Genomic DNA, 23,123 nt, shown 5'->3' on the forward strand with positions numbered 1-23,123 from the left:
AGGCGTTAGCCCTAGGACAGAGGATAGTACAGGAGGGAGGGAGGGATTGAGAGAGAGTCCAAAGGGAGAATCAGCAGGGGGAGGATATTTAATGAGAATGACTCCATCTTAATGTATAATGGTTTTCTTTTCCATTTGGGGGTAAAACCGACAATTTAATTTAATGGCTTCTGACATTTTACTTTGTTGTGTTATAGTAAAAGGAAAGTTCTTTCAATTCTTGCCCCTAATGCCTCCTAAATCCACCCTCTTGGCCTGTATCCAATGGCATTTCTTCTCTAGCCAATTCCATTCTCATCTTCCTGCCATAGCCTCAATTTCAGGTTTTATCACAGGAATCCCGCCCTGTCCTGAAAACACCCCCATGACTCCCCAGGGCCGTCAGGACTCCCTAGCTTGGTTCATCAAAAGCCTTTCCCAGGCCCTGCACTGCCTGCTGCGCCTGCCTTATCTCTTGCCGCTGTCTTCCCCAGCCGCCCCTCCCCCCATTCACGTGTTTTGTCTGTACTGACTTATGTAGTTGAATGCTCCATAATGTGCCACCTATTCTTGGGTCCCTGCCTCTGCACATGCTGTTCCGTCTGCTGGGGTGCTTTCCCTCATTTCTTCACCTGGTTAACTCTTCTTTATCCTAAATCTGAACCCAGCCCACTTGTTATCATGAACCTTCCTTGACCCCCAGCAGTCTGTTAGATGCCCACCCTGTGTTTCTGCAGCCCTTTGCCCTTAGCTGCGATGGCCATTAGCTCCCATCTTGTTTTTCTCCCTCATTAGACTGTAGAGCTCCTCGAGGGCGGGACTTTGAACCCCCAGAAACTAACATGGTGCCTGGAGCAAAGTAGGTGAACAAATAAATGTTTGACTAACTGATTGAACGATGGATGGGTGAATGAGGGAATAAACAAGAAATAAGTTTTTAAGTTCCAACTTAGTTTCTAATAACTTTGTCTATAACATTTTAACTTCTTTCCGTTTTTCTTTTATTTCCTAGCACAGCTGAAGGTTTAACAAGAAAAAATGTGTCAGATGTCAGTGGGTGGCAAACATTTTTACAAGCCCTTGGCTACTTCCTCAAAATGTTCTTTGGCTCAGCAGCACTCGGCACCCTCACTGGCTTAATCTCTGCATTAATATCCTTTTAATATGATGAACACGCGTGGCTGAGAAGATTACTCTTAATTACATCCATCTCTAGCCATTTTCTCCAGTTCCTTAATAAGAGGCCAATTTTAGTCTAAGGTGGTGTTTGAAGAAGGATTTTTATGCTTAGTTTTGGTTTGAGGAACACTTTAATTTAAACTCAAGGATTTTTTAATTTAGCATATGAAATTTAGGATGTCACTTTTCAAAGCTTAAAAAACATGTACAACTCTTGGATATCAGATGTGATTTTGGAGGCTTCTCAGTTCCCAGAGTATGATAACCACATTCAGATGAATTTCATTTTCCTCTGTTTCACTTTTCATTTTCAGAAAATTGGAAGTTAATTTCCTTTGAAAATGTCAAATTGAGAAAATCTCTACCCCCGTGCAATGTGTTTATCTGGAAGGATCAGAAAAGAGACTTTCAAAGTGAGCTCCGTCGAAGTTATTTGCGCTGATTTTGTTACTTAACAACCCATAAGCCTTTCCAGCCAGAGAAGGAAACAGACATGTTCAGGCCAATGACACCTTTATTGCTATAGAAAATACCTCCTGTTTAAAATAGGAACAGGCACCAGACCATTTGTGTGCCTAAGCCTGCATCGCAGGGCGATGGCCACCTGGCCTCCTCCACGAGCAGTCTATCTCCCAGATGACTGGAAAGCCTCTTTCCCTGTGACACGCACGTTTTTCTACCATCCTGTTGAATTTTCCCATTAGCTCCTTTGTCCAGAAGTCTGAAGGCTCTACTGAGTCGGCTGACAGCTTCTCATATTGTACCAATAAACAGAATGGAAAAGAAGACTCTTTCCTCTTCAGTATTTTCCTCTATATTTATCTTTTTCTTTAAAAAAAGGGGGAAAAACCATTTATTGTAATGTAGCTGAGTAAATGGGTGCTGTGAGCTCCAGCATAGGCATGTGAACAATATTTGAATACATAGAAGACTCTCCTTTCACAGGAGCATCAGTTTAGACATCTCCAGGAATAGGAAAGAAGGTCCTTCAGTGGGACATTGAACCTCAGAGTTCTGGAAACCCCGTTAGTGATCTCATCTCATGTCCTCGGAGGAGTGACGCGGCCCTGGAAGGGCCTGGTGTGTGCGCTGTCCCCATCTGTCTGCAGCCCAGCTGTGCCCCAGCTCTCAGCCGTCCAAGTCAGCATTTTCAAATGTCGACTTAGGTTGATTTTAATTTTCCCCTACCATTTGTCTCAGGGATTTACATTTCTTAGTGATTTGTCAGATTCTGTTTCTTGAAACAAGAGTCTCCCTGCAAAAAAATCCGTAATGACAAATGTTCCCCGTTACCTTGGGATGTTCAGAACCTTTTGTGTCCGTTGTCTAGTATGTTTGGAAGGCGGCAGTTTGTGACTTCTCTAGATGCCCCCTCAGCTGTCCCTTGGTTCTTTTTCCTTGACAACTGTGATTTACGTGCTGAAGCATATTGACTTGAGGAAAACGCCCTCCTTGGAGTTTGGCATGATGATCATTTTTGCTTATCTTCCGTATGGGCTCGCGGAAGGAATCTCACTCTCGGGTAAGTGACGGAGAGCAGTGAAATGCTGGGGTCGATGGCACGTTGTCCTGCCTGGTGAAAGAGGTTGTGTGAGTTAGGTCACTTTCAATCACAAGAGTAAGTCACAACTTAGAAGAACTTAAGTAATAAAGGAGATTTACCAGCTCTCTAGGGATGCGCTGGGATTTCGACCTGGCTGGGTCCAGGGCCTCAGTATTGTCACAGTCACATTTGCTCTGTACCCAGCATCCCGTAGCAGAGATCAAAATCTCTCTTCCAGTGTTCCCTCTTTCCCAAAGAAAGAAGGCCTTCACTCAAAGGTGGGGAGACTGCCCTGGGCCGGCAGTCGCTCAGCCCATCCCTGGGCCCTGGCATTCTTTCACTATAGTTTTGCCTTTTCCAGAATATAAATGTCATATGAATGAACTCATGTAGTAGGTAGTCTTTTGTGTTTCATTTCTTTCAGTTATCATAACGTTCTTGAGAGATGGCACGTTTTTGCTGTATCAGTAGTTTATACGTTCTTACTCAGCCACGTTTATCCATTCACCGTTTGAAGGATGTTTGGGCTTTTCCAGATTTTGGCTGTGAATATTTACATATGTTTTCATTTATCCTGGATAAACACCTGGGAGTAAGGTTGCTGGGTCATATAGGAAGTTGTGTGCTTTACTGTATTAGAAACTGCCAAGTGTTTTGCAAAGTGATTGGATCATGCACATTCCCACCAGAATGTGTGAGAGAGTTCCAGCGACTTCGCATCTTCACCAACACCTATTTTAATTTTAAGAAGTTTGGCCGTTTTGATAGGTGTGTGGCAATTGGATTTTGATGTGGCGTGGTCTGGTTCTCTTTGGATTCTGCTTGGGGGGCGTTGAGCTTCTTGGGTTTATGGTTGATGTAAGTTTATAGCTTTCCTGCAGACATTTTTACCCATTTCTTGAAATACATTTTTCTGTCCTCCCCTGTCCTTTCTTGTTGGGACTCCAGTTATAATAGCTTTGCCCTTTTTTTAATCTTTTTTCCCCTATGCCTTTTCTTTTGCCATGCTCAATCTCCTGTTAATCCCGACCAGTGTATTTTTCATTTCAGATATTGTATTATTCATCTACAGAAGTTCCCTTTGGGTCTTTTTTTTTTTTTTTAAGATTTTATTTTTCCTTTTTCTCCCCAAAGCCCCCTGGTACATAGTTGTATATTTTTAGTTGTGGGTCCTTCTAGTTATGGCATGTGGGATGCCGCCTCAGCATGGCCTGAGGAGCGGTGCCATGTCCGCGCCCAGGATCCGAACCAGCGAAACCCGGGGCCACTGAAGCAGAGCACGAGAACTTAACCACTCGGCCACGGGGCCGGCCCCTGGGTCATTTTTATGTCTTCCATTTCTCCTCCTCTTCGTGTTCATGATTATCTCTGCATTCTTGAGCATATGGAACATATTTGTAGTAGCTATTTTAATGTCTTTGTTTGCTAATTCCATCATCTGTCAGTCCTAGGTCTGCTTCTGTCAATTAATTTTTCTTCCTTTCATAAGTCCTATTTTCCTGCTCTTTGCTTGCCTATTAATTTTTGATTGGATGCCAGTCATTGTGAACTGCATTGTGTTGTTGAATACTAAATTTTATTGTATTCCTTCATAGGGTTCTGGACTTTCTTCTGGCATGTATCTAAATTCCTTGGAATCAGTTTAATCCTTTGAGATCTGCTTTAAACTTTGTCAGGGCAGGTCCAGAGCAGCACTCAGCACCGAGGCAGCACCCTTCTGAGGACCCCGCCTCATGTCTCATCTGGTATGAGGCCCTTCCACTCTGGCTGATGGGAACACAAACTATTCCCAGCCCTGTGTCCACCTTGGGAATTGTTCAGCCTTCTCCTTTTTTTTTTTTTTTAATTTCCTCGGCATCACTGGCTTTTAAACATTTTGTTGTTTTTTTTTTTAAAGATTTTATTTTTTTCCTTTTTATCCCCAAAGCCCCCCGGTACATAGTTGTATATTCTTCGTTATGGGTCCTTCTAGTTGTGGCATGTGGGACGCTGCCTCAGCGTGGTTTGATGAGCGGTGCCATGTCCACACCCAGGATTCGAACCAATGAAACACTGGGCCGCCTGCAGCAGAGCGCGTGAACTTAACCACTCGGCCACGGGGCCAGCCCCCAGCCTTCTCCTTTTTAGCTTCTTTCCCCAGCCTCTTGGAATCTCACCCCACTCAAGTACAGATCAGTGTTGGCCCAAGCTTCAAGGGGACTCTGCTGCAGCTCTCCAGAGGTCCTTCTGTGCGGCTCCTCCTCCCAGGTGCTCTAGCTGCTTTGGCCTCACCCATCTCTCATCTTCTGCTCTTCTCACCAAGACTGAGACTGCTGGGCTCAGTTTGGGGTTCCCCTCCCTGAGCCTCAGCGTGGAAACTACGTCCAGGCAGTAAGCTGGGCCAGGGCCTGGGGCAGGAGTGGCCATCTTGTTTGTTTCCCTTCTGCCAAGAGTCACAGTCCTACCCTGCCTGGTGCCCAACGTCAGGAAACAGTTTTGTCTCGTATCTGTTATCAGATTTCTAGTTGTTTGTGGCAGGACAGCAGTTTGTGAGGCTGTTATTTCTTCATGGGCAGAGTGGAAGTCCCCGGTGGGTTTTAATGATTCCATTGAACAGAATTCTCCCCACAGATCACTATCCGGAATCAAAGGAGGGTACTCTGTGAGCAGATCTTGCCCGGAGGAAGCAGAGAGGACTCTGGCCATTTTCACTGGAGAACTCTTTGTAAACCTCAGGGTTTTGTTTGTTTTTAATCCTAAACCAATTCTCTTGGATAATGTCATCCCATTATCTGCCATCAGGTTTCCTCTCTTATCTTTCCTGAATTTGGGCACTTATATAAACATTACCTGTGAGTCATTTGGCTCTGGCCTTCCATCATTTTGGAATTTGTGATTAAAACAAGGGAGTGTTTTTCTTGTCTTTTCTTCAGAGACGCAGTGTTTTCTGTTTCTAGGAGTTTCGTTTCCTTAGGGACCTCTGCTGCACATGTTACTGGGCCAAAGAGAGCGTATGCAGCCCTAGGACACCCCCCGCCTCTGGTGATGGGCTCGGCTCTGCCCACGCTCTGCCTTTGGGATATTTGTCACACAGGGTTTTCAGAGAAGGGTAGGATAGTACTGGTGTGTTGTGAGGACCCTCCAAATCCCCCTGTAAGAGGACACACGGGAAAGGTGCTGTTCGTGCCGTCATCTCCATCCTTTCTGTGCTCTGCTCTTCCTGACCGTCACAAAGGACTGAATGAATGGTTACCAGGACCACTGAGCAGGACATTCTCTCCTTACGAATCATTTACCTAAATCACGCGTTTAGAACAGCTGTTAAGAACTGGACAGACCTGGGTTTGAATTCCAGCTCCACCTCTCAGCAGCTGTGTAACCTCAGACAACAGACTTAACCACACTGAGCATCCACTTCCTCGTCGTGAACTAGCCATAATAAAAGTGTGTGGCTGTGGTGAGGATTAAAGGGAACCGGTGCAAGGAAGAGCCCTGACGGGCATCAATGTATGTTAGTGCTAAGGTGGCCACATGTCCTGGTTGGCCCTGATACCCCCAGTTTTCCCCTTTTGTCCCAACATGACAAATTAATAACACCCCCTTTCACTCCCAAAAGTGTCCTGGTTTCAACAGCAAATTAAATAGTCTCCCTAATTATTACTAGGTAAGCATTAGCTATTCTCAGAATCTTTGTTGTAATTCTATCAGTGTTAACTTTTTCTCTCGTTCATTCAAGCCAGTTTTGAGGGTCACTTTGCCCTCTGGCTCTGAAGATAAAGACTCAAAGACAATAGACCCCATCCTTGCCAGTTGAGCCAACTCTGGGCTGAGGGAGGGGGAGTGGGGCAGAGCACCACTGTCGAGGTGAGTCAGAGGATGGCATTTTAGCTTTGAAGGAGGAGTTTGCAAAATTGATCAGAACACAATACTTTCTGTAAAATCTTGGGAAAATGTTGGCCACAGATGGAATGTATCGTCCAGCACTCCTGCGCACAGGCTTCCATCCAGGGAATTCCTTTGCAGCACTGCCTGTGAGAGAAAAACTGGACGTGACTAACGTTCGTCAGTAACAGGAAAGATCTCATATGTTTGGTCCATTCTCACCTGAAATACTATGCAGCCACTAGAAAACAAATTTGACCTGTTTGTACTGCCATGGAGAGAACTCCAAGATACATTGTTCAATTTCAAGAATGAAAGTTGAAAAACCCTTCATTCCTCCACTCAGTGAATATTTATTAAATGCCTACCCTGTGTGAGAACCATCCTTAGGATAGGCTACAGTAGTAAACAAGACGAGATCAGGTCCTGCCTGCCTGCGGCAGAAAGACAAGGAGCAAGTAAGCAGACATGTACAGTCCTTTCAGGTAATGAGAAATGATATGAAGGAAGAAATCAGAGTGATGGGCTAGAGGGCGGCCCAGCGGCAGAAGCGTCGTGAGATGGGCTTGGGAAGGGCTCCCTGAAGGGGTGGCGCTGGAGCTGAGACCTGTGAGCTGAAAAGGAGCCAGCCCTGAGGGGGTCTGGGGGAGGGGTGTTCCACAGCGAGAGCAGCAGGTGCTGAAAGTCAGGGGTAGGCCTGGGGGAGTTTGGAACTCCCCGGGAAGAGCAGGAAGACCAGTGTGGCTGGGACAGAGGGCAAGACCCGGCCCGCAGGGCTCTGTGGGCCTGGGACGGAGTTGGAGTTCTGTTATACATGCAAAGGCAAGTGTCAGAGGCCTTTTAAAAAAATTACCGTGCTGGTAATGCATGCCCTATCTGTAATATGATCCTGTTTGTTACTTTTAAAGATAGGTAAACTTTATAATGGCCTAGTAAAAGAATTGGTGATCTGCACATTGAACTGTTAATAGTGGTTACCTCCAGGCAGGCGGTGTGATGGAGGTTCTCTTGTTTGACTCAATACCTCTGAGTCTGGATGTTTTATAGCCAAATATGTTGATTATTGGGTAATTAACAAAGAAAACTGGCTGTGGTTTGACTCAGTCTTCAAGAAGTATATCATATTTTACCTACAGTAAGATACAATACAGTGGAAAGTATACCTTGTTACCCTTTGAGCTTCTGCCTTTTGGACTTGGATCCCTTTACTCTATTCCTTTATTACATTTAAAACAATGGATTTAACTGAGACTAGGAATGGATCTCCTCCCTCCTCCCTCCCCTCTTTTCTTTCTTCCTTCCAAGAGGCTAAGTTTGCTGCGCTATTACCTACTTCCTTAAATGATTTGCCTTGTTTTTTTGCTCAGGAAGATTGGCCCTGAGCTAACATCTGTGCCAATCTTCCTCTATTTTACGTGGGATGCCGCCACAGCATGGCTTGATGAGTGGTGCATAGGTTTGTGCCCAGGATCCAAACCCTCGAACCCTGGGCCACTGAAGCAGAGCACATGAACCCAACCACTACGCTACAGGGTCGGCCCCATGATTTGCCTTCTGAAAGAAGGAAATGTCTCAGGAATTCTTCCTGGCAGGGCATGTTTTTAAATACCCATGCCTTCTATCTCTAGGATGTTACCCTGTTAGTGTTGTCTCAGCCTGTGCCAGTGGCAGCTGCAGAGGATGAGGTGGTCTGGGTGGTGGTGAAGTCTCTGTTGCTTAGAGAGGGCACATAGGGCAGACACTTGAGCTGTCCTTTGGGCTTTTGCACCCGCTGCTATCACTGACTCTTTCTTTTAGCCCCCAGAACTTGAGAGATGCCCTGACTCCAGACGAACCCAGGGTAAAAGTGGTGGCTAGCTGTTCACTCGTGCATTGGCCAGAGGGCCCATTTTCATATGGTCCAAGGGCCCATTTTCATATGGTCCAAATTTTGCCCCCAGATGGGGTTTATTTATACACAAAATTTTTAAACATTTGAATTAGTTGCTGTCGTTTAGTTGGGAGATTTCTCGTAAGACACAGATTTCTGGCGTCTCTCAAAAAATCAGAAGGAAGCCTGGTCAGCGCTAGGCCCCCGTCCGGAGCTGCCGTCAGCCCTCTGTAGATGGTCTTGTGCCTTCTTTGCCCACGTGACGCTCACCCACTTATTTTTATTTTTATTGTCTGGCCCCCGAGGAGCTTGAGTTTCCAACCACTGGCCTAGTGCGCCAGACTCAACTGGCAGCCAAGCCCCTTCTGCGCTGGGCCTGCCCCCTTGTTGAAGAGCCTGAGGCGCATGGCCCAGGGACAGGTGAGCCCCCTGGGGCTCTGGCCGTGGGCTCTCCTGATGTTCAGCCCCAGGGGACTTCCCCATTCCACTCTCAGATGTGACTTCCCAGAGCGTTTGGCTCTCCGCAGCGGTTATTTGATGTCAGACCGTGGGCTGTGACAGCATCTCTCTGTGGGTGGAAGGCGTTCGTGTCACAGCTTAAACAGGGATCAAGCTCCTCAGGGGTTGACTTTCACTTCAAGGTTAGAACTGCAAAGTCTCAGCTGTGCCAGTGAATTGATAACCCTCCTCAAAGCAGACTGATGAACAAAGCCTTTGAACGCCCAGAAGCCAGAACCCTAGCGCTGGACTGCAAGTAAAGGGGAGAGCCTTTCGATCTGTTCTCTGAACACTGGCCTGGGTCCCTGCCCTCCGCCCCAGCCTCAATGGCCGAGGTTGAGCTCCAGCCCCGGGGACTAGCCTCTCCCCTTCGGTTTCACCTCGTGTGGCCTTTTCGGCCTCAGCGCCCTGCGTTTCGGTGCAGGGTCAGGAACGGCAGGCTCTCTGAGTGGTCGGTGCAGGAACAGCCTGAGAAAAGCCAGTGAATGGAGGGAACCCCGGCGGTTTGTCTCGTGTGTGTTTTTCCTAGCAGAGCAGTGGTTCAGAGCAACTCTCGAGCTCAAGTCTTCTCAGCACTGTAAAGTAGCCAGTGGAGGAGTTTCCTGACCCCTCCTTTCCCTTCTCCAGTCTTGTCAGGTGTGGCTGGGGCAGCATTGCTGGAATTTCCGTCTAGCCGCCTTCGTGGGGAAAATGAAAGAGCACAGCCGTTTGCTCTTTCCTAAGAGAGAAAATGTTGCGCTGTTGCTGTCTCTCAGCAGATGCCTATTGGGCACCACAAGTAGTAGGGTTTGCCTGTATTTTGTAGGATATTGTTTATAGAGCAAGCTTACCAGGTGAAATGTTTCCGATACAATTCTACGATTTTCATCCTTTTATAAATGGAACCTTAGCCAGTGATCCCTGTTTCTACACAATGGCCGAAGCAAGTTAAATGTTTGCTTATGAAGTTTGACTTGCGATTCATTTATCTTGGCAGCGTATTTCATGACTCTGTAAAAATCTCAGCTTCCTCACGTGAAATAGAGACCCCTTTTCTGCTGTCCAGGCAGGGAGACACTGAGAGGAAGCCCATGCAGAGGGCTTCGGGAATGATGCAGGGCAGGGGACGAAAGTTGAGACTTGAATCCTGAGTAAACAACAGAAGTTGTAGACTCTTTCATGGAGAACCTTAAAGAAGAGATACGTGACTTTTTAAATAACACATGTCTCTTTTTGTAAGGGTAATTTATGGTGATTATGGGAAAATTCAAAATCGAGGAAAAGTGTAAAAGAGTAAGTCAAAATCCACCTGTTCTCCACACCCACATTCTTATGTTTCCTTTCCCCACGAGTGGTTTGCCTGCCCCCCTTATATCCGTGGATGGCGGTGACAGATCATGCCTGTTTCGTCCTGGCCCTGGGATGGGGACTTTACGTGGCTTATCTTCATTACCCTCCTGACAGTTCCATGAGTGGGTACTTTTAGTCCCACTGTACGGATGAGAAAACTGAGGCTTAAAGAGGGGGAGAAACTTGGCCCAAGGTCACCCAGCCAGTAATGAAGCTGCCAGAGAGAAGGGGCCCTGAGCATTTCTCTGCAGTCTCTGGGAGGCCTCAGGTATTATTTTCCTCTCCTTTTTCTTTTCCTTTTTCTTTAAACACCTAATACTCCAGGGTCTTATACTCTAGAGCACCTAATGCTCCAGGGACTTGGAGGAAGTGCAGGATAACTGTTTGTGTATCACATAGCAGGTGCTTTCTGCTCTGTTCATGTCTGTGCCCTTTGCCCCTTTGTCTCTCTAGGCATCATGGCCATCCTGTTCTCGGGCATCGTGATGTCTCACTACACACACCATAACCTGTCCCCGGTCACCCAGATCCTCATGCAGCAGACCCTGCGGACCGTGGCCTTCTTGTGTGGTGAGTTCCCCTCCATGCAGTTCCTCGCAGGCCCACCCAGAGCAAATGCTTCTCCCTCGCCCTGCTGTGGGCATCAGTTGAGATTTTCTGGCAGAAGAGGCGGCAGAGTTCCTCAGAGCCGAAACTGCGCTCCCGTAGACTTTGTTTGTTACTTTGGCTTTCAAATTCCATCAAGTAAACCTAACAAATGGAACATTTGATGCCTACAATTTTAAGACCAAAAGTAAGAGAACTACTAATTATGAACATTTTGGAGACTCATGCATTTTTTTATGTGTTAAAGTGAGATTTCCAAAAATGTATTCGTTGGAACTGATATTGATGAGAGTTAGATGAAAAAAAGACTCCAGAGTCAAAAAAGAGTTTGGAAAATCCTGGGGTAAATGGTTTTACAAGCCTGTGAATTACAGCCTTCAGCTCACGTGCGTCCTGAGTTTCTAAGAGGGGTGTGGCCACAGCATCTCTCACGCCTGCCCGCAGAACAAGGGCATCTTGAAGGACAGCACTTGGGGAGATTCTGCATTGGAGGTGTCATCGTTGGGCTGGGGTCCACCATGGTGACTGCTTCTTTTAAGCAGTTTCAGTTTGAACTCTTGCTCCCCCACCTGCCTCCCCCCATTTTATACCTGGGAGTGAAGGGACCACTCTCATACTGTCCCTTTACACTGGCCAGGTGGCAGTGCCCTAGCTGTCATCATCGGCATCTCTCAGGGCTTGTCAGTGGGGCTTGTCTCCTTTTGAAGCACTAGTTCCCCACTCTCACGTGCTAGGAGGCAGGGGCAGGTCATGCAGACTTCATTCCGCAGATGAGGAGGCTCAGGTGCCAAGAGGTCAAATGACTTGCCCACAGTCTCATGGCTGAGAAGTGAGTCTGGAAGCCAGGTCTGTCTCTGCCTGGTCCAGTGGGTATTTTTTCCACAGCTCCCCTCTCAGAAAGTCATAGCTAAAGGCTCTGACCCTCACTCTCACAGTTAAAGGAGTGTAAAGCAAAACGTCTGTCAAATTCTGTTTTGTACCCATCAGACTGGCAAATCTTAAGTTTGCTAATGCCCACTTCTGGCACGGCTGTATGGAGACGGGCCCTGTTGATGGGTGTCCATCGATGCTGTCTTTTTGGAGAGTCATTCCAGCATCAGTCTGAGTTTAAAAGGCATATGCTCTCTGACCCAGCAATTCCAACATCAGAGTGTAGCCTGTGTACAGGCTGAATTGTTTGTCGTAGCTTGTGATAGCAGAAATAGAAACACTCTAAATATCCATCCACATTAACCATGACATGTCCATGTAATAGAATTTTTCTGCCAGGGAAAAGCATAACATAGATCTGAATATGTTCTAAATGAGCCCATTTGGAAAGATCACAAAAATATTTACTAGGTAAGAAAAAAATTGAAGGAGGAGAAGGGTGACTGTCCTGTCCAGCTCGTGGACGGGTTTTAAAACGATACATGTTTGAAGGAAAAACATTGCTGAAATACTTGAGAACAGCCTCGCTGTCTTATGATGTTCAACTATTTCAAACTGCAGTCTTTGTCTCCCTGGTTACTAGCTGGGCTGGGGACGCCACAGGGTAAGCATGGGGCCTAGCGCTGGAAATTTATAAGGTGCTGTTTCTCAGGATACACAAGCGACTGCTTGTGCAGCGAGAGTAAACGTCAGACTCTGACTTGTGGAGCGGAGCCAAGAGCTGGAAATGTCTCTCTTCCTGCCAGTCCTGCAGGGTGTAAGCCATCTTCCAAACCTTGTGGCGGCATTAAATATGTGAAGTCAATCATTTGGCTTTGTCCGCTCTGGTGAGGAAGTTAACAAAGGGCCCCTTCACACCAGTGATGTGGGTCTGCAGCCATTTGCTCTGAATTTTTGCCACGTTGCCACAGTTGGGATCCTTGCTAATCACAGTCTTCAGCAAATGGACAGATTCATATATTTATCATCTTCCCGGGTGGGAGAGCATTTATGTGCATGAGTATTTGACTGTTGACTCATTAAATTGGGAGATTCTGAACAGCAAGCACGTGTTGCTGTGTGATAGAAAAGGAGAGAGTGAAAATGATGTAATCTACGCAGAATTCGAAATATATTACGATGTACACCTGAAACTTACATAATGTTATAATCCAGTGTTACTGCAATAAAAAAAATTAAAGAAAAGAATGAGAGAGTCGAAGTACAAGTTTCACCAAGGTATTGGTTGCAGGATTTTCCAGAAAATAAGCAAAATGTATATTGGATTCTGACTGACTTCTGAATGTTTGCTTGCTTAACAATTTAGCACTATATTAGAAGAAAATAGTTGGGGCTGAATAATCCATTCTTTGGTTTGTTTCAGAAACATGTGTGTTTGCATTTCTTGGCCTGTCCATTTTTAGTTTCCCTCACAAGTTTGAAATTTCCTTTGTCATCTGGTGCATAGTAAGTATTTTCCTTGTTTTTTATTTAATTACTTATTTGTGGATCAATAACCATGTGTTGTGGATTCATTTATGTAACTGTTAACTGTTGAAAGTCAACAGCTACATAGACACTCTTCTGTTTAAAGTTTCTTTTGTCAAAAGATCACAAACATACAATAAAGGAAAATGGGATGGAATTAAGTGAATGAATATCCCTAGAAAAGGATTTTGGCTTCTTTTAAAGTTTTCAATGGCCTTGAATGTTACGGTCTTTTTCACAATGCACACGTCTATGTGTTTTGTGTTAGGTGGTAAAAGCAGATTTCAGAATTGAGTGTGTAATTGATCACAATCATGTCAAAGCTTTATGCGTAGAAAAAAGAAAATACAGCCAAGTGTTCACAGTGGTTGTAGAACTGGGGATGATTTCTTTCTTTCTTTTTCTTTTTCTTTTGGATAATTTATAATACATATACTTACTTCTTACTGTGATTTTCTTCAAATGTGTCCATTTTTAAGCGTGACCTTGGACACTTGATTAAAGTAAAGATACCAGGCCCTTTCCCACCCTGGAGCTTCCTCCAGAGGCGTCATCCCAGGTGACTTTCACCATCAACGTTTGGAAAACTGTTATAATTGGACTGGGGATGGCAGTAGGGGCTAAATGAAAATACACCTTTTAAAAAGGAAAATAGAAATTTAGTCGTTTGCTGTAGAATCAAATCCTTTTGGGGAATCTGGGGGGTGGGGTGGAATAAACATTTAAAAGAAGGGTTCAGCTCCCTCAGGCATCTGACCAAAGTGAAATGAATGGCTTCTAACTTTGGGCATTTAGCCTAGTGTCCCACGATCCCTTGTCTGTGTTCCTCCTTGTGTCTCTATTCCCTCAGTGTGAGCTCCTCTCCTGTAGGCCCTCCTGCTGATTCATACTCTGAGCCCTAATTTGATCTTTGTTGTCTTTTTAGATCCTCTATTAATTTAAGGCACTTAAGAAGCACACCTTATTGTTGTTGAATTATCGTAATTCATGTTCAGTTAACTTTTATTACCTACTTCACTTAATAAAACACAGCTGTTGAGAGGCAGCCTTCTTTTTTTTTTTTTAGCACAGTCACCCACCATGTACAAACCAGTGAGGCCCACCTGTTTGGCATATGGGGAAACTGAGAGAGAAGATAAGGAAGCCTAAGGGAAAAGATGTTTCTCCTTGCAGTCTAGGTGCTTCCACCTCTCAGTGAGCAAGAGCACGTTGCTTTTGTCACTGTTATCTATCCTCCAGACTTAGGTTTTAGGACAAGAGAACAGCAGTGAGTCTTTTCAGAAAGTGTAGTAGTCTGTAGTGTGGTCACTGGCTGACGGGGGCCACGTTTGGTCAAACCTGAAATACAAGTGCAGGAAGGGAGGATTGGATTTCAGGGGGTAAGACAGGGAGGCGACCATCTCAGCTGTGGGTTGGGAGGAAAAGGGAAGTGAGAAGATGCCCTGGGGTGGTAACTCAGTTTCCCCTGAGCAGCTAGTCAGGCTAGCCCGGTGCTCCTGGAGGCGGCCTGTGCTCTGCAGGTGGGTTACCTTCGAGTCACTCAGTGGTCAAGGGCTTGGGCTGTGGGGGCTTGGCCCTGCCACTCCCTGCCTGGGTCAGCTTGCACCAGTTATGTGGCCCCTCTTTGTGTCCATTCCCCGGTCTCTAAAGTAGAGACAGTAATATCTCCATAAGACTGTGGCAGGGACCTGAATTGAACAAGGTAATGCATATAAAGTGCCTCACGCATTGTCTGGCATATAAATGTTGGTGATTGGGAGCCATCCTTGTTAACTTAACCATCCAAGGCACACAGTCCAAAGCCCACTCATTTCGTGCTTGTTAAAGGAAGAAACTCGGAGCCTACAGAATGCATGTGTGTCTATTAATCCTTTCAAGTTGGTTATGGTGAGAAGCAAGATGAAAAGAATGAAAGTAAATTACTAAGTCGTTCTACGTATCCACTTAGATGAGATTTGAACTTTACATAAAGCAGTGTTTTGTTAAGACCGCAGTGCCTTTGGAGATGGTTAAGAACCAAAAGCCATGGCAAGCACCGCCTTTTAGAACCTACCTACACATTCCTTTTGCTCAGAGAGCAGCATTTATGAGCACGGGAGGCCCTGCTCAGTCTTCCCTCCTTTCCCTGAGCAGTGGGCCCCCCCCGGAGAGGCAGGAACGCCTTGTCTGTCCCTCTAGAGCGGGCCCAGTGAGAATGATTAGTGCAGGCCTGTCGCACGGTGGCGCACCATCAGAGCAGTTAGTGCCCTTAAATTAGTCTCTGGGTACTTCTGCACAGCCTCTTGGCATTCGGTTTGGTTCTCCTGTCATTACTAAAGCCGTCGTTGATACTTGCTAGTCCTGTTTCGGACTGCAGAACCGTAACATACACGGCTTTGTCCTCCCAGACACGCAGAAACTGGCCACCATGGCAGCACACCTGCTGGGCCTCTGACTGGCATTGTGTTATTCACGTCTTTTATGACCGAGGGGAACACTGCACTTACGATGGGTGTGTTTCAAGGTCTAGGTTAGCTTTGACAAGCTTCAACTTGAAAAGCCAGAGGTTTCTGTCTAAAACTTAGTGTGTTGGGGCCGGCCCTGTGGCCGAGTGGTTAAGTTCGCGTGCTCCGCTGCAGGAGCCCAGGGTTTCGACGGTTCGAATCCTGGCTGCGGACGTGGCACCACTCATCAGGCCATGCTGAGACTGCATCTCACATGCCACAACTAGAAGGAGCCACAACCAAAAATATGCAACTATGTACCAGGGGGCTTTGAGGAGAAAAAGGAAAAATAAAATCTTTAAAACTTAGTCTGTTGCTATTAACAGGTGCTTGTACTGTTTGGCAGAGCGGTGAACATTTTCCCTCTTTCCTACCTCCTGAATTTCTTCCGTGATCATAAAATCACACCGAAGATGATGTTCATCATGTGGTTTAGTGGTAAGTCCAGCCTTGGATGGACAGCGGAGGGAAGCTACCGCTTATAAAGGCACACGCCACGCAGACGACATGTGGCTCTCTGCTGGAGCCCTCTGAGCAGTGTGCCTCACGAGCCGGAAATCATGCAAGCTCCCATTTAACAGGCGCCCGCTGTACTCCAGGCCCCACACAGACAGTACCCACACGCCTGTGGAACGGGGGCTCCATGACCGCTCTGCCGCTGGGGGAGCACAGGCGGCAGGCCAGAGGGCTTGCTTTTGATCTGCACCCCTACCCCCGGTCTTTCCTCGCCCAGGGCAAGGTGCACAGGGGCACCTCTCACCTGTCTGCTTTCTAGGCTGAAGTCATAAGGGCTCAAAATCAGAAAGATTAAAGTTCACACTTTTGTGTACTACAGGCTCGAATTGGATATTTTTTTCATTCAGTCACACTAAGTTCTGATAGTTTATTTGAACATTTCATTTGATGTTCAATCACATTCCTCTACTTTTTAAAGGATGGAAGTAATTTTATAAATCTTTGGCTCCTAAAGAACTGGGTCTTTAGGCATCTTTAAATTTATTTTTGAGCAATACATCCAGTTCTTTGTGCTTTCTTATTTAAATATTACAATTAAAATACTTCTGTGTGGGTCAGGGTAGAGCAACATGCTTTATAAGCTGTTTCCTGTCCGGTAGCATGCCTGTACATTTCTCAGATTTCTTTTCTCTTTCAAAGGCTTTGTTTAAAGTATATTCGTATATGTGTGAGATACATACATATGTATGTTCATATAGTGAGAGTAACCTTTTTTCTCAATCTTTTTTGCCAATGAGGAAGAAAATTTTTGTCAAGTAGTTGATCCAAAGTCTTGAAAATCTAAGAAATGTATCAGGTATTTTATAAAGTCATGTGAGGGGCCGGCGCTGTGGCCAAGTGGTTAAGTTCGCACGCTCTGCTTCAGCGGCCCAGGGTTTCGCTGGTTCTAATCCTGGGTGCGGACATGGCATCGCTCATCAAGCCATGCTGAGGTGGCGTCCTACATGCCACAACTAGAAGGACCCACAACTAAAAATACACAACTATGTACTGGGGGGCTGTGGGGAGAAAAAGAAAAAATTAAAATCTTTAAAGTTTTGTGAGCTGTTTGGGAGGGGGGGCGTGACGAGAGACCTCCATGGGGAAGCGGGCCGGGCGTTTTCTACTGTGAAGGCTGTGGTCCGGGTGCTCTCTCCCAGGCCGTCCCTCGCCCTCCCCCGTCCATCCCCTCCTGCACCCTCCCTCCGTGGATTCCTGCCTCTCCTTCCTGGATCAGCAGCCTCTGTCTCTACTGGCTCCTCCCCTCATCATTTAAACAGTCGAAGATTCTCCTCTTTCCCAGCAAAAAAACAAAACTTCAGCCAAAATCCCTACCCCGCATCCCCTCCAGCTGCTTCCCCCTCTCCTCTCCTCATGGCCAGACCTCTTTGAAGTGGGTTGTCCTCACCCATTTTCTCTACGTCTTCACCTCCTGTCCACAGGCTGGACTGGACCTTGCTCAGGTCACCAGCCACCTCCTGCAGCCAGAGCTGGTGGGCAATGGCCAGCCCTTGTTCCGCCCATCTGCTCAGCTGGGCTCCTTCCTCCTGCCCACCTGCCTTCTCACTGGAGACCCTCTCCCCCTCTTCCCTGGGCCTCTGAGGCATGCTCCTGGTTCCCCTCCTTTCCCATCAGGGTCTTCTCGGCTCCTGTCCGGCTCCCCCTCCTCCTCTGCTGACCCTTCAAGTCCTGGCTTCCTCGGGACTTGACCCCAGACCCGCTTCTGCTGTTGTGTTGTCACAAGCCCAGCTGTCCTGTGGCCTCGACTCCACCTAGTTCCCACCTTCCCAAAGCTGTCCCCTTTCCTCTAAGATCCAGACTCCCATGTCTGAATCCTCTTCGCATGTTGTGGAGGTGTCGCACTCTCGTTGTCTCGGACTGCACTTGCCCTCCTGCCCGACCTGCTCCCTCCGCAGAACACAGCAGTGTGCGCTGTTACAGAGGTGTGGCTGGCTCTTAGTGTTCGCCGTGTGCACATGCTGTTCTGGGCCCAGGCATTTCGTCCTTGCATCACTGAATGGCAGGTCCTGTTTCTAGTCCCTCCTGACAGGGTGAGCGGTTGATTTGAGTCACTTGCCCCAGCCTGGGAGGCCAGGGGAAATTAGGGGGCCAGGAGATTAACCCAGGTCCAGACTCGAGACACCGGGCCCAGACCATTGCATGGCACAGCCTCCTAGGACTGCCCGCCCACTGAAGACTTGGGCATCCTCTGTGCCCTTTCCTTCCTTGGTCATCCCCCCTTCCGCTCACCCCTGTGACCTGTCGCCCTGCCCCGCCTCCTTCTCCTGGCACACACCATATCACAAGTCCTCTTGGTGTCTCTCCTCCCTGTCACTCTGAGAACCCCCCCCGAGGGCGGGGCAGGACTGCCTGTTCCCCTCTATATGGCACTAGGCGAGCCAGGAAGTTTCTTAGAGAGAAAGTGCTTTTTCCCGGCTCAGTCCAGCAGCAGCCTCACAGGGGACCAAGATAGGAAGTAAGGAAGAGGCCGTGATGCGGTTCCCAGCAGCCTCTGGCCACCCCCAGAGCAGCCCCCAGCCTGTGAGTGCTGCTCAGAGCTACTCAGGGGCAGCATCTTCAGATCCACGGGGCTCTGGACAGCCCGCATTCTGCGCCGTTGCCTGTGTGCTGCTGTGGGGCCCTGGAGGACGCTTCCTTCCCTCAGTCTCGGTTCCGCCTCTGTATATTGTGGAGACTAATAGGACCTGCTCCACGGGTTTCCTGTGAAGAGCCAGGGGCTGCGTGCACACACAGGGAGGGCTTGGTCTGCACTAGCCGTCACATTTCTCAAATGTGAGCATTGGGCTTGATAGGTCCTCCCACGCACACCCCCAGTGCTCCGTACCTGCACAGGGCACCTCATTTGATGTGTTCAACCATCCTGTGAGGTGGGAACGGGGGTGAGCTTCTGCCTGGGCCCCACTTCTCTGCAGCCTGCTGTTCTCACGGCCCAGAGCCTCATAGGATGTTTGCACTCTCCAGGGGCTCTGTTACAATGGGCAACTGCCCGTGCTGCTGGCCTCGCCCAGATCCCCAGAGGACCGGGCCTGCGGTGCCGCTGCCTCCTCCCTCCACCTCCACTCTCACTTTCTTCACTGTCCCCCAGGCCTGCGGGGAGCCATCCCCTACGCCCTGAGCCTGCACCTGGACCTGGAGCCCATGGAGAAGCGGCAGCTCATTGGCACCACCACAATCATCATCGTGCTCTTCACCATCCTGCTGCTGGGTGGCAGCACCATGCCCCTCATCCGCCTCATGGACATCGAGGATGCCAAGGCGCGCCGCAAGAACAAGAAGGATGTCAACCTCAGCAAGACGGAGAAGATGGTGAGTGCCAGGTGGCCCTGGGTGGGAGCAGAGGGTTCGTTCCCACCTACTGCCGGGAAATGGGGAAATGAGACTCGATTTGAGGGTACTTAGGACCTGCGCCCTCACATGCGTGCACACATGCACATGCCAGTTGCACAACTTGAGAAAGAGGTTGAACTCGAGTGCCAAAGCATAGCTCTTTGGGGTCAGTTGTCTGCCAGCCTCGTGGCCTGGTGAAGCCGTGGAGGGCGTGTGGACCGGTGTCAGCCTCGCCCAGCAGCACTTCTCTGCTGCCAGTAGCCGCACCACCCCATCAGGGCCTGGGCCTGGAAGGTTTCAGAATCCCATCATTCCCCACCATGTCCTGAAAGCCGCCGGTTAGGGCCTGGGGAGAGGATGCTGCTGACGGTGGCTTTGAGGCCATGAGAGAGGACAGATGAAGGCATGATTTGGGGCTGGAGGCGCCCAGGCCCAGCTGCAGTGAGCCTCAGGCCCCAAAATCCCTGCCCACCTGTGCCTCCTCCAAGCCACCCTCCTGCCCCGGCAGCTGCGCCTGCCAGCGGCCCCGTCTGAGGCAGCTGTGGTCGTGCCTGCCTTGCCCTGTGTTCACCTCAGGCCCCTGTGCTGAGCCAGGCTCTCTGACAGAGCAGAGGCTGCCATGGTCTCTTGTCCCACCCTCCTGCACCCCCCACACACACTTCTAGAAATGCGTCTTTTTCTAGTTCCCTTATCCTAGGCCGCCGGTAACTTTAATCAGTCATGGAAGGCACAGAAATCCTCAACCAGGGGACGGAAGGGGCCGGGCCCACTTCTCACACCGCACAGTCCCGGGCTGCTGAGCGTGGCCTCCAGGTGGCGCCGGCCTCTCGGGCAGGGCCATGCGCTGGGAGGAGCCCTTCAGGGCCTTGGCTGGGCTGCTCAGCAGAGCTTCTCTCCCTCCCAGCAGCCCCTCTCCCCACACCTGCCAACTTTCTTGTCTGTTTGTCATGAAAGCTGTAGCATAGGTCTCAAACCTCTTACTTTTTTTAAGATTTTATTTTTTCTTTTTATCCTCAAAGCCCCCTGGTACATAGTTGTATACTTTAGTTGTGGGTCCTTCTAGTTGTGGCATGTGGGATGCCGCCTCAGCGTGGCCTGATGAGTGGTGCCATGTCGGTGCCCAGGATGCAAACCGGTGAAACCCTGGGCCACCAAAGCGGAGCGTGGGAACTTAACCACTCGGCCATGGGGCCAGCCCCTCAAACCTTAAAAGAGGGTGTCAGAATCAGAGGACGGCTCCGGGGGCTTACAGGTGTGGGCAGGGCCGGAAAGAATTTGCGTTGCTTACAAGCTGCCGGTCCTGCAGCCACACTTGGCAGGCAGAGCTCTGGGGAGCCAGGATGTTGGCTCAGAGAAGAACAGCTGTTCTTTGGAGAACGTTTTCCATGTGCAGGCACCCTCAGGTCGCCCTGATAAGCTGCCAGAAGCCTCCTGCCCATGAGAGTACTGAGGCACAGAGAGGCCAGTCACATTGCTGCGGGCGCACAGATCCCAGAGCCCATACCCTTCACCACCACACTCTCCATCAGCGCTCCACAAGGTGGGGTCCCTGGACCGGCAGCATCCCTGGGAACTTGTTAGAAATGCAAGTTCTTGGGCCCCACCCCAGACGTGCTGAATTAGGAACTCCGGGTGGGCCTTGTGGGCCAGTATTTTGTGGATCACAAGCCCTCCAGGTGATTCTGATGCAGGCCAGCGTGTGAGAACCACTGCTCCATGGCACCCAAATGCCTTCGTCCGCTCAGTCTCTCTCCTCCTCCACCTACACCGCACGCGGGCGGGCGGAGGCCAAGTGACTCTGGATTCAGAGCCACTCCGCTGGCGAGGCCGCAAAGGCTGCATTCAACTCCTGTTTGGTGGTCCCTGCAGAGGGGAGGGCTGTTCTGGGCCTGGGGCCTGGAGCGGGGCTGATGGCGATCTGATGAACCTGAGACCCACTGGCCCTCCTGACCAGCTACCCCAGCTGGTCGGCTGCTGGTTCTCTTCATCCCTCTCTGGTTCTGGCCTGGATGGTCCCCCTCCCCCCTGCACTGACTTGACTGCCCAGAACCAAACCATAGTGAGGGCCGCCGCAGGCACAGACGGCCCAAGGGGCCTCCTGTCCTGTTCGCTCGTGAGGCACCAGCCGGAACAGCACGTCCCGGTCCTGGTGCGCAGGGGAATCACCTGAAGAGTTCAAACACCCAGCCGCAGGCCCGGCCCAGCCCTGAACTTCTCATTTATTCACAATTCGGGTCTATTCCTGGGTATCTGCCATGTTTTTACAAACCTTCCTGCTTCCCTCCCAGGAGGCCCTGTGCTGCCTGCAGACCCCCTGCACTGATTTGAAGTCGCACTTAGGACTGGGGACACCAGTGGCCAGGGCAGTGGGCAGCAGCTAGGTAGGCTGGGTGGTGTGGGGGCTTCCAGGAAGCTGCCAGCTGCCCACCCACTGCCCGCCTCCCCTCCCCCTGCAGGGCAACACTGTGGAGTCGGAGCACCTGTCGGAGCTCACCGAGGAGGAGTACGAGGCCCACTACGTCAGGCGGCAGGACCTGAAAGGCTTCCTGTGGCTGGACGCCAAGTACCTGAACCCCTTCTTCACGCGCCGGCTGACGCAGGAGGTGGGGCCTGGCCAGCACCACACAGCCAGGGGTCTCTCGCCTTCCTCCCTCGGACGTGCAGTGGCCCAGAGCGGGGTGGGCAGGGCAGGGCAGGGAAGGCCCACGTGCTCCGGCTGGGGGAGGGGCAGCCAAGCCACTGCGTCTGCTCAGCTTTCTCTCCAGCAGGGGCGCGGGCTGCATGTGCTGTGGCGTCAGCACCTGCTCTTTGTCCTTTTCTGCCATCTTTAGTGCAAGTTTAATAATAGACTTGTGAGCACAGTTTGCTTTTCCTGGATGATAGACCCGGGGCACTGATCAGCTACCGAATCTGAGTGAGGAATTTCAGACATGCTGGGCCTCAGGCAGTGGTCCAAGGCTCAGGGCTCTCTTTCCATCCCTCCAGGCACGGCTGGCCTCCGGGTGACAGTGAGTGACACAGTCTCACAGAGACCAGCTTGGACCTGCTTTGCTAAAACTGTCATCCTGCCCCATGCAGGCTTTCAGGGTGGAGGTGGCGTTCTTCTGGCTGCTGCCTCCCCTTGTTTCTGAGCCCCGTTTTCTCTCCTTTGGGGATTACTGTCAGCATGTGAGCTCTTTCTGTGAGCCAGGCGTGACAACAAACATTTTTCATGATTGCTTCATTTCATTCTCCCAAGAACCCATGCAGTAGATGCAGCTGTTATCTCACTTGACAGCTGGAGACTGAGGCCCAGAGAGGTGAAGTCACCCCTGAGGTCACACAGCCTTGGCAAATACATGGCAAAGCCAGGAGCAGAGCCTGACTATGTCTGATTCCAGAGGCCACGTTTGTTAACGTCGCACTATCCTGCCTCTTCCTCCTGTTTCTGAGTGACGCCTCCTGTTAGCTCCGCCCACCAAGAGAAATCCCAGCTTGAGTTTTAGTTGGCTTACACTTTGAAGTCGCCTGTGGCCATGCACCCTGCCTCCCATCT

General features: G+C 49.4%; 1 protein-coding gene across 5 annotated transcripts in view; it reads left to right on the plus strand.

Annotated features, from left to right (window-relative positions):
* SLC9A8 (solute carrier family 9 member A8) overlaps positions 1 to 23,123 on the plus strand; it is a 69,086-nt gene that overhangs the window by 41,426 nt on the left and 4,537 nt on the right. For all 5 annotated transcript variants that reach the window (XR_001396732.3, XR_001396733.3, XM_014832725.3 and 2 more), the window contains 7 exons: positions 992 to 1,130; positions 2,575 to 2,680; positions 10,713 to 10,829; positions 13,159 to 13,241; positions 16,072 to 16,183; positions 19,347 to 19,567; positions 22,045 to 22,191. Coding sequence is in view for 3 of the 5 variants with exons in the window: in XM_014832725.3 (XP_014688211.1) it covers positions 992 to 1,130; positions 2,575 to 2,680; positions 10,713 to 10,829; positions 13,159 to 13,241; positions 16,072 to 16,183; positions 19,347 to 19,567; positions 22,045 to 22,191 (925 nt within the window). In the remaining 2 variants the exon portion in view is untranslated. The remainder of the gene's footprint in view (positions 1 to 991; positions 1,131 to 2,574; positions 2,681 to 10,712; positions 10,830 to 13,158; positions 13,242 to 16,071; positions 16,184 to 19,346; positions 19,568 to 22,044; positions 22,192 to 23,123) is intronic.

Source organism: Equus asinus, chromosome 15 (genome assembly GCF_041296235.1).
Source record: "Equus asinus isolate D_3611 breed Donkey chromosome 15, EquAss-T2T_v2, whole genome shotgun sequence".
In the NCBI taxonomy this organism is placed as follows: Eukaryota; Metazoa; Chordata; class Mammalia; order Perissodactyla; family Equidae; genus Equus; species Equus asinus.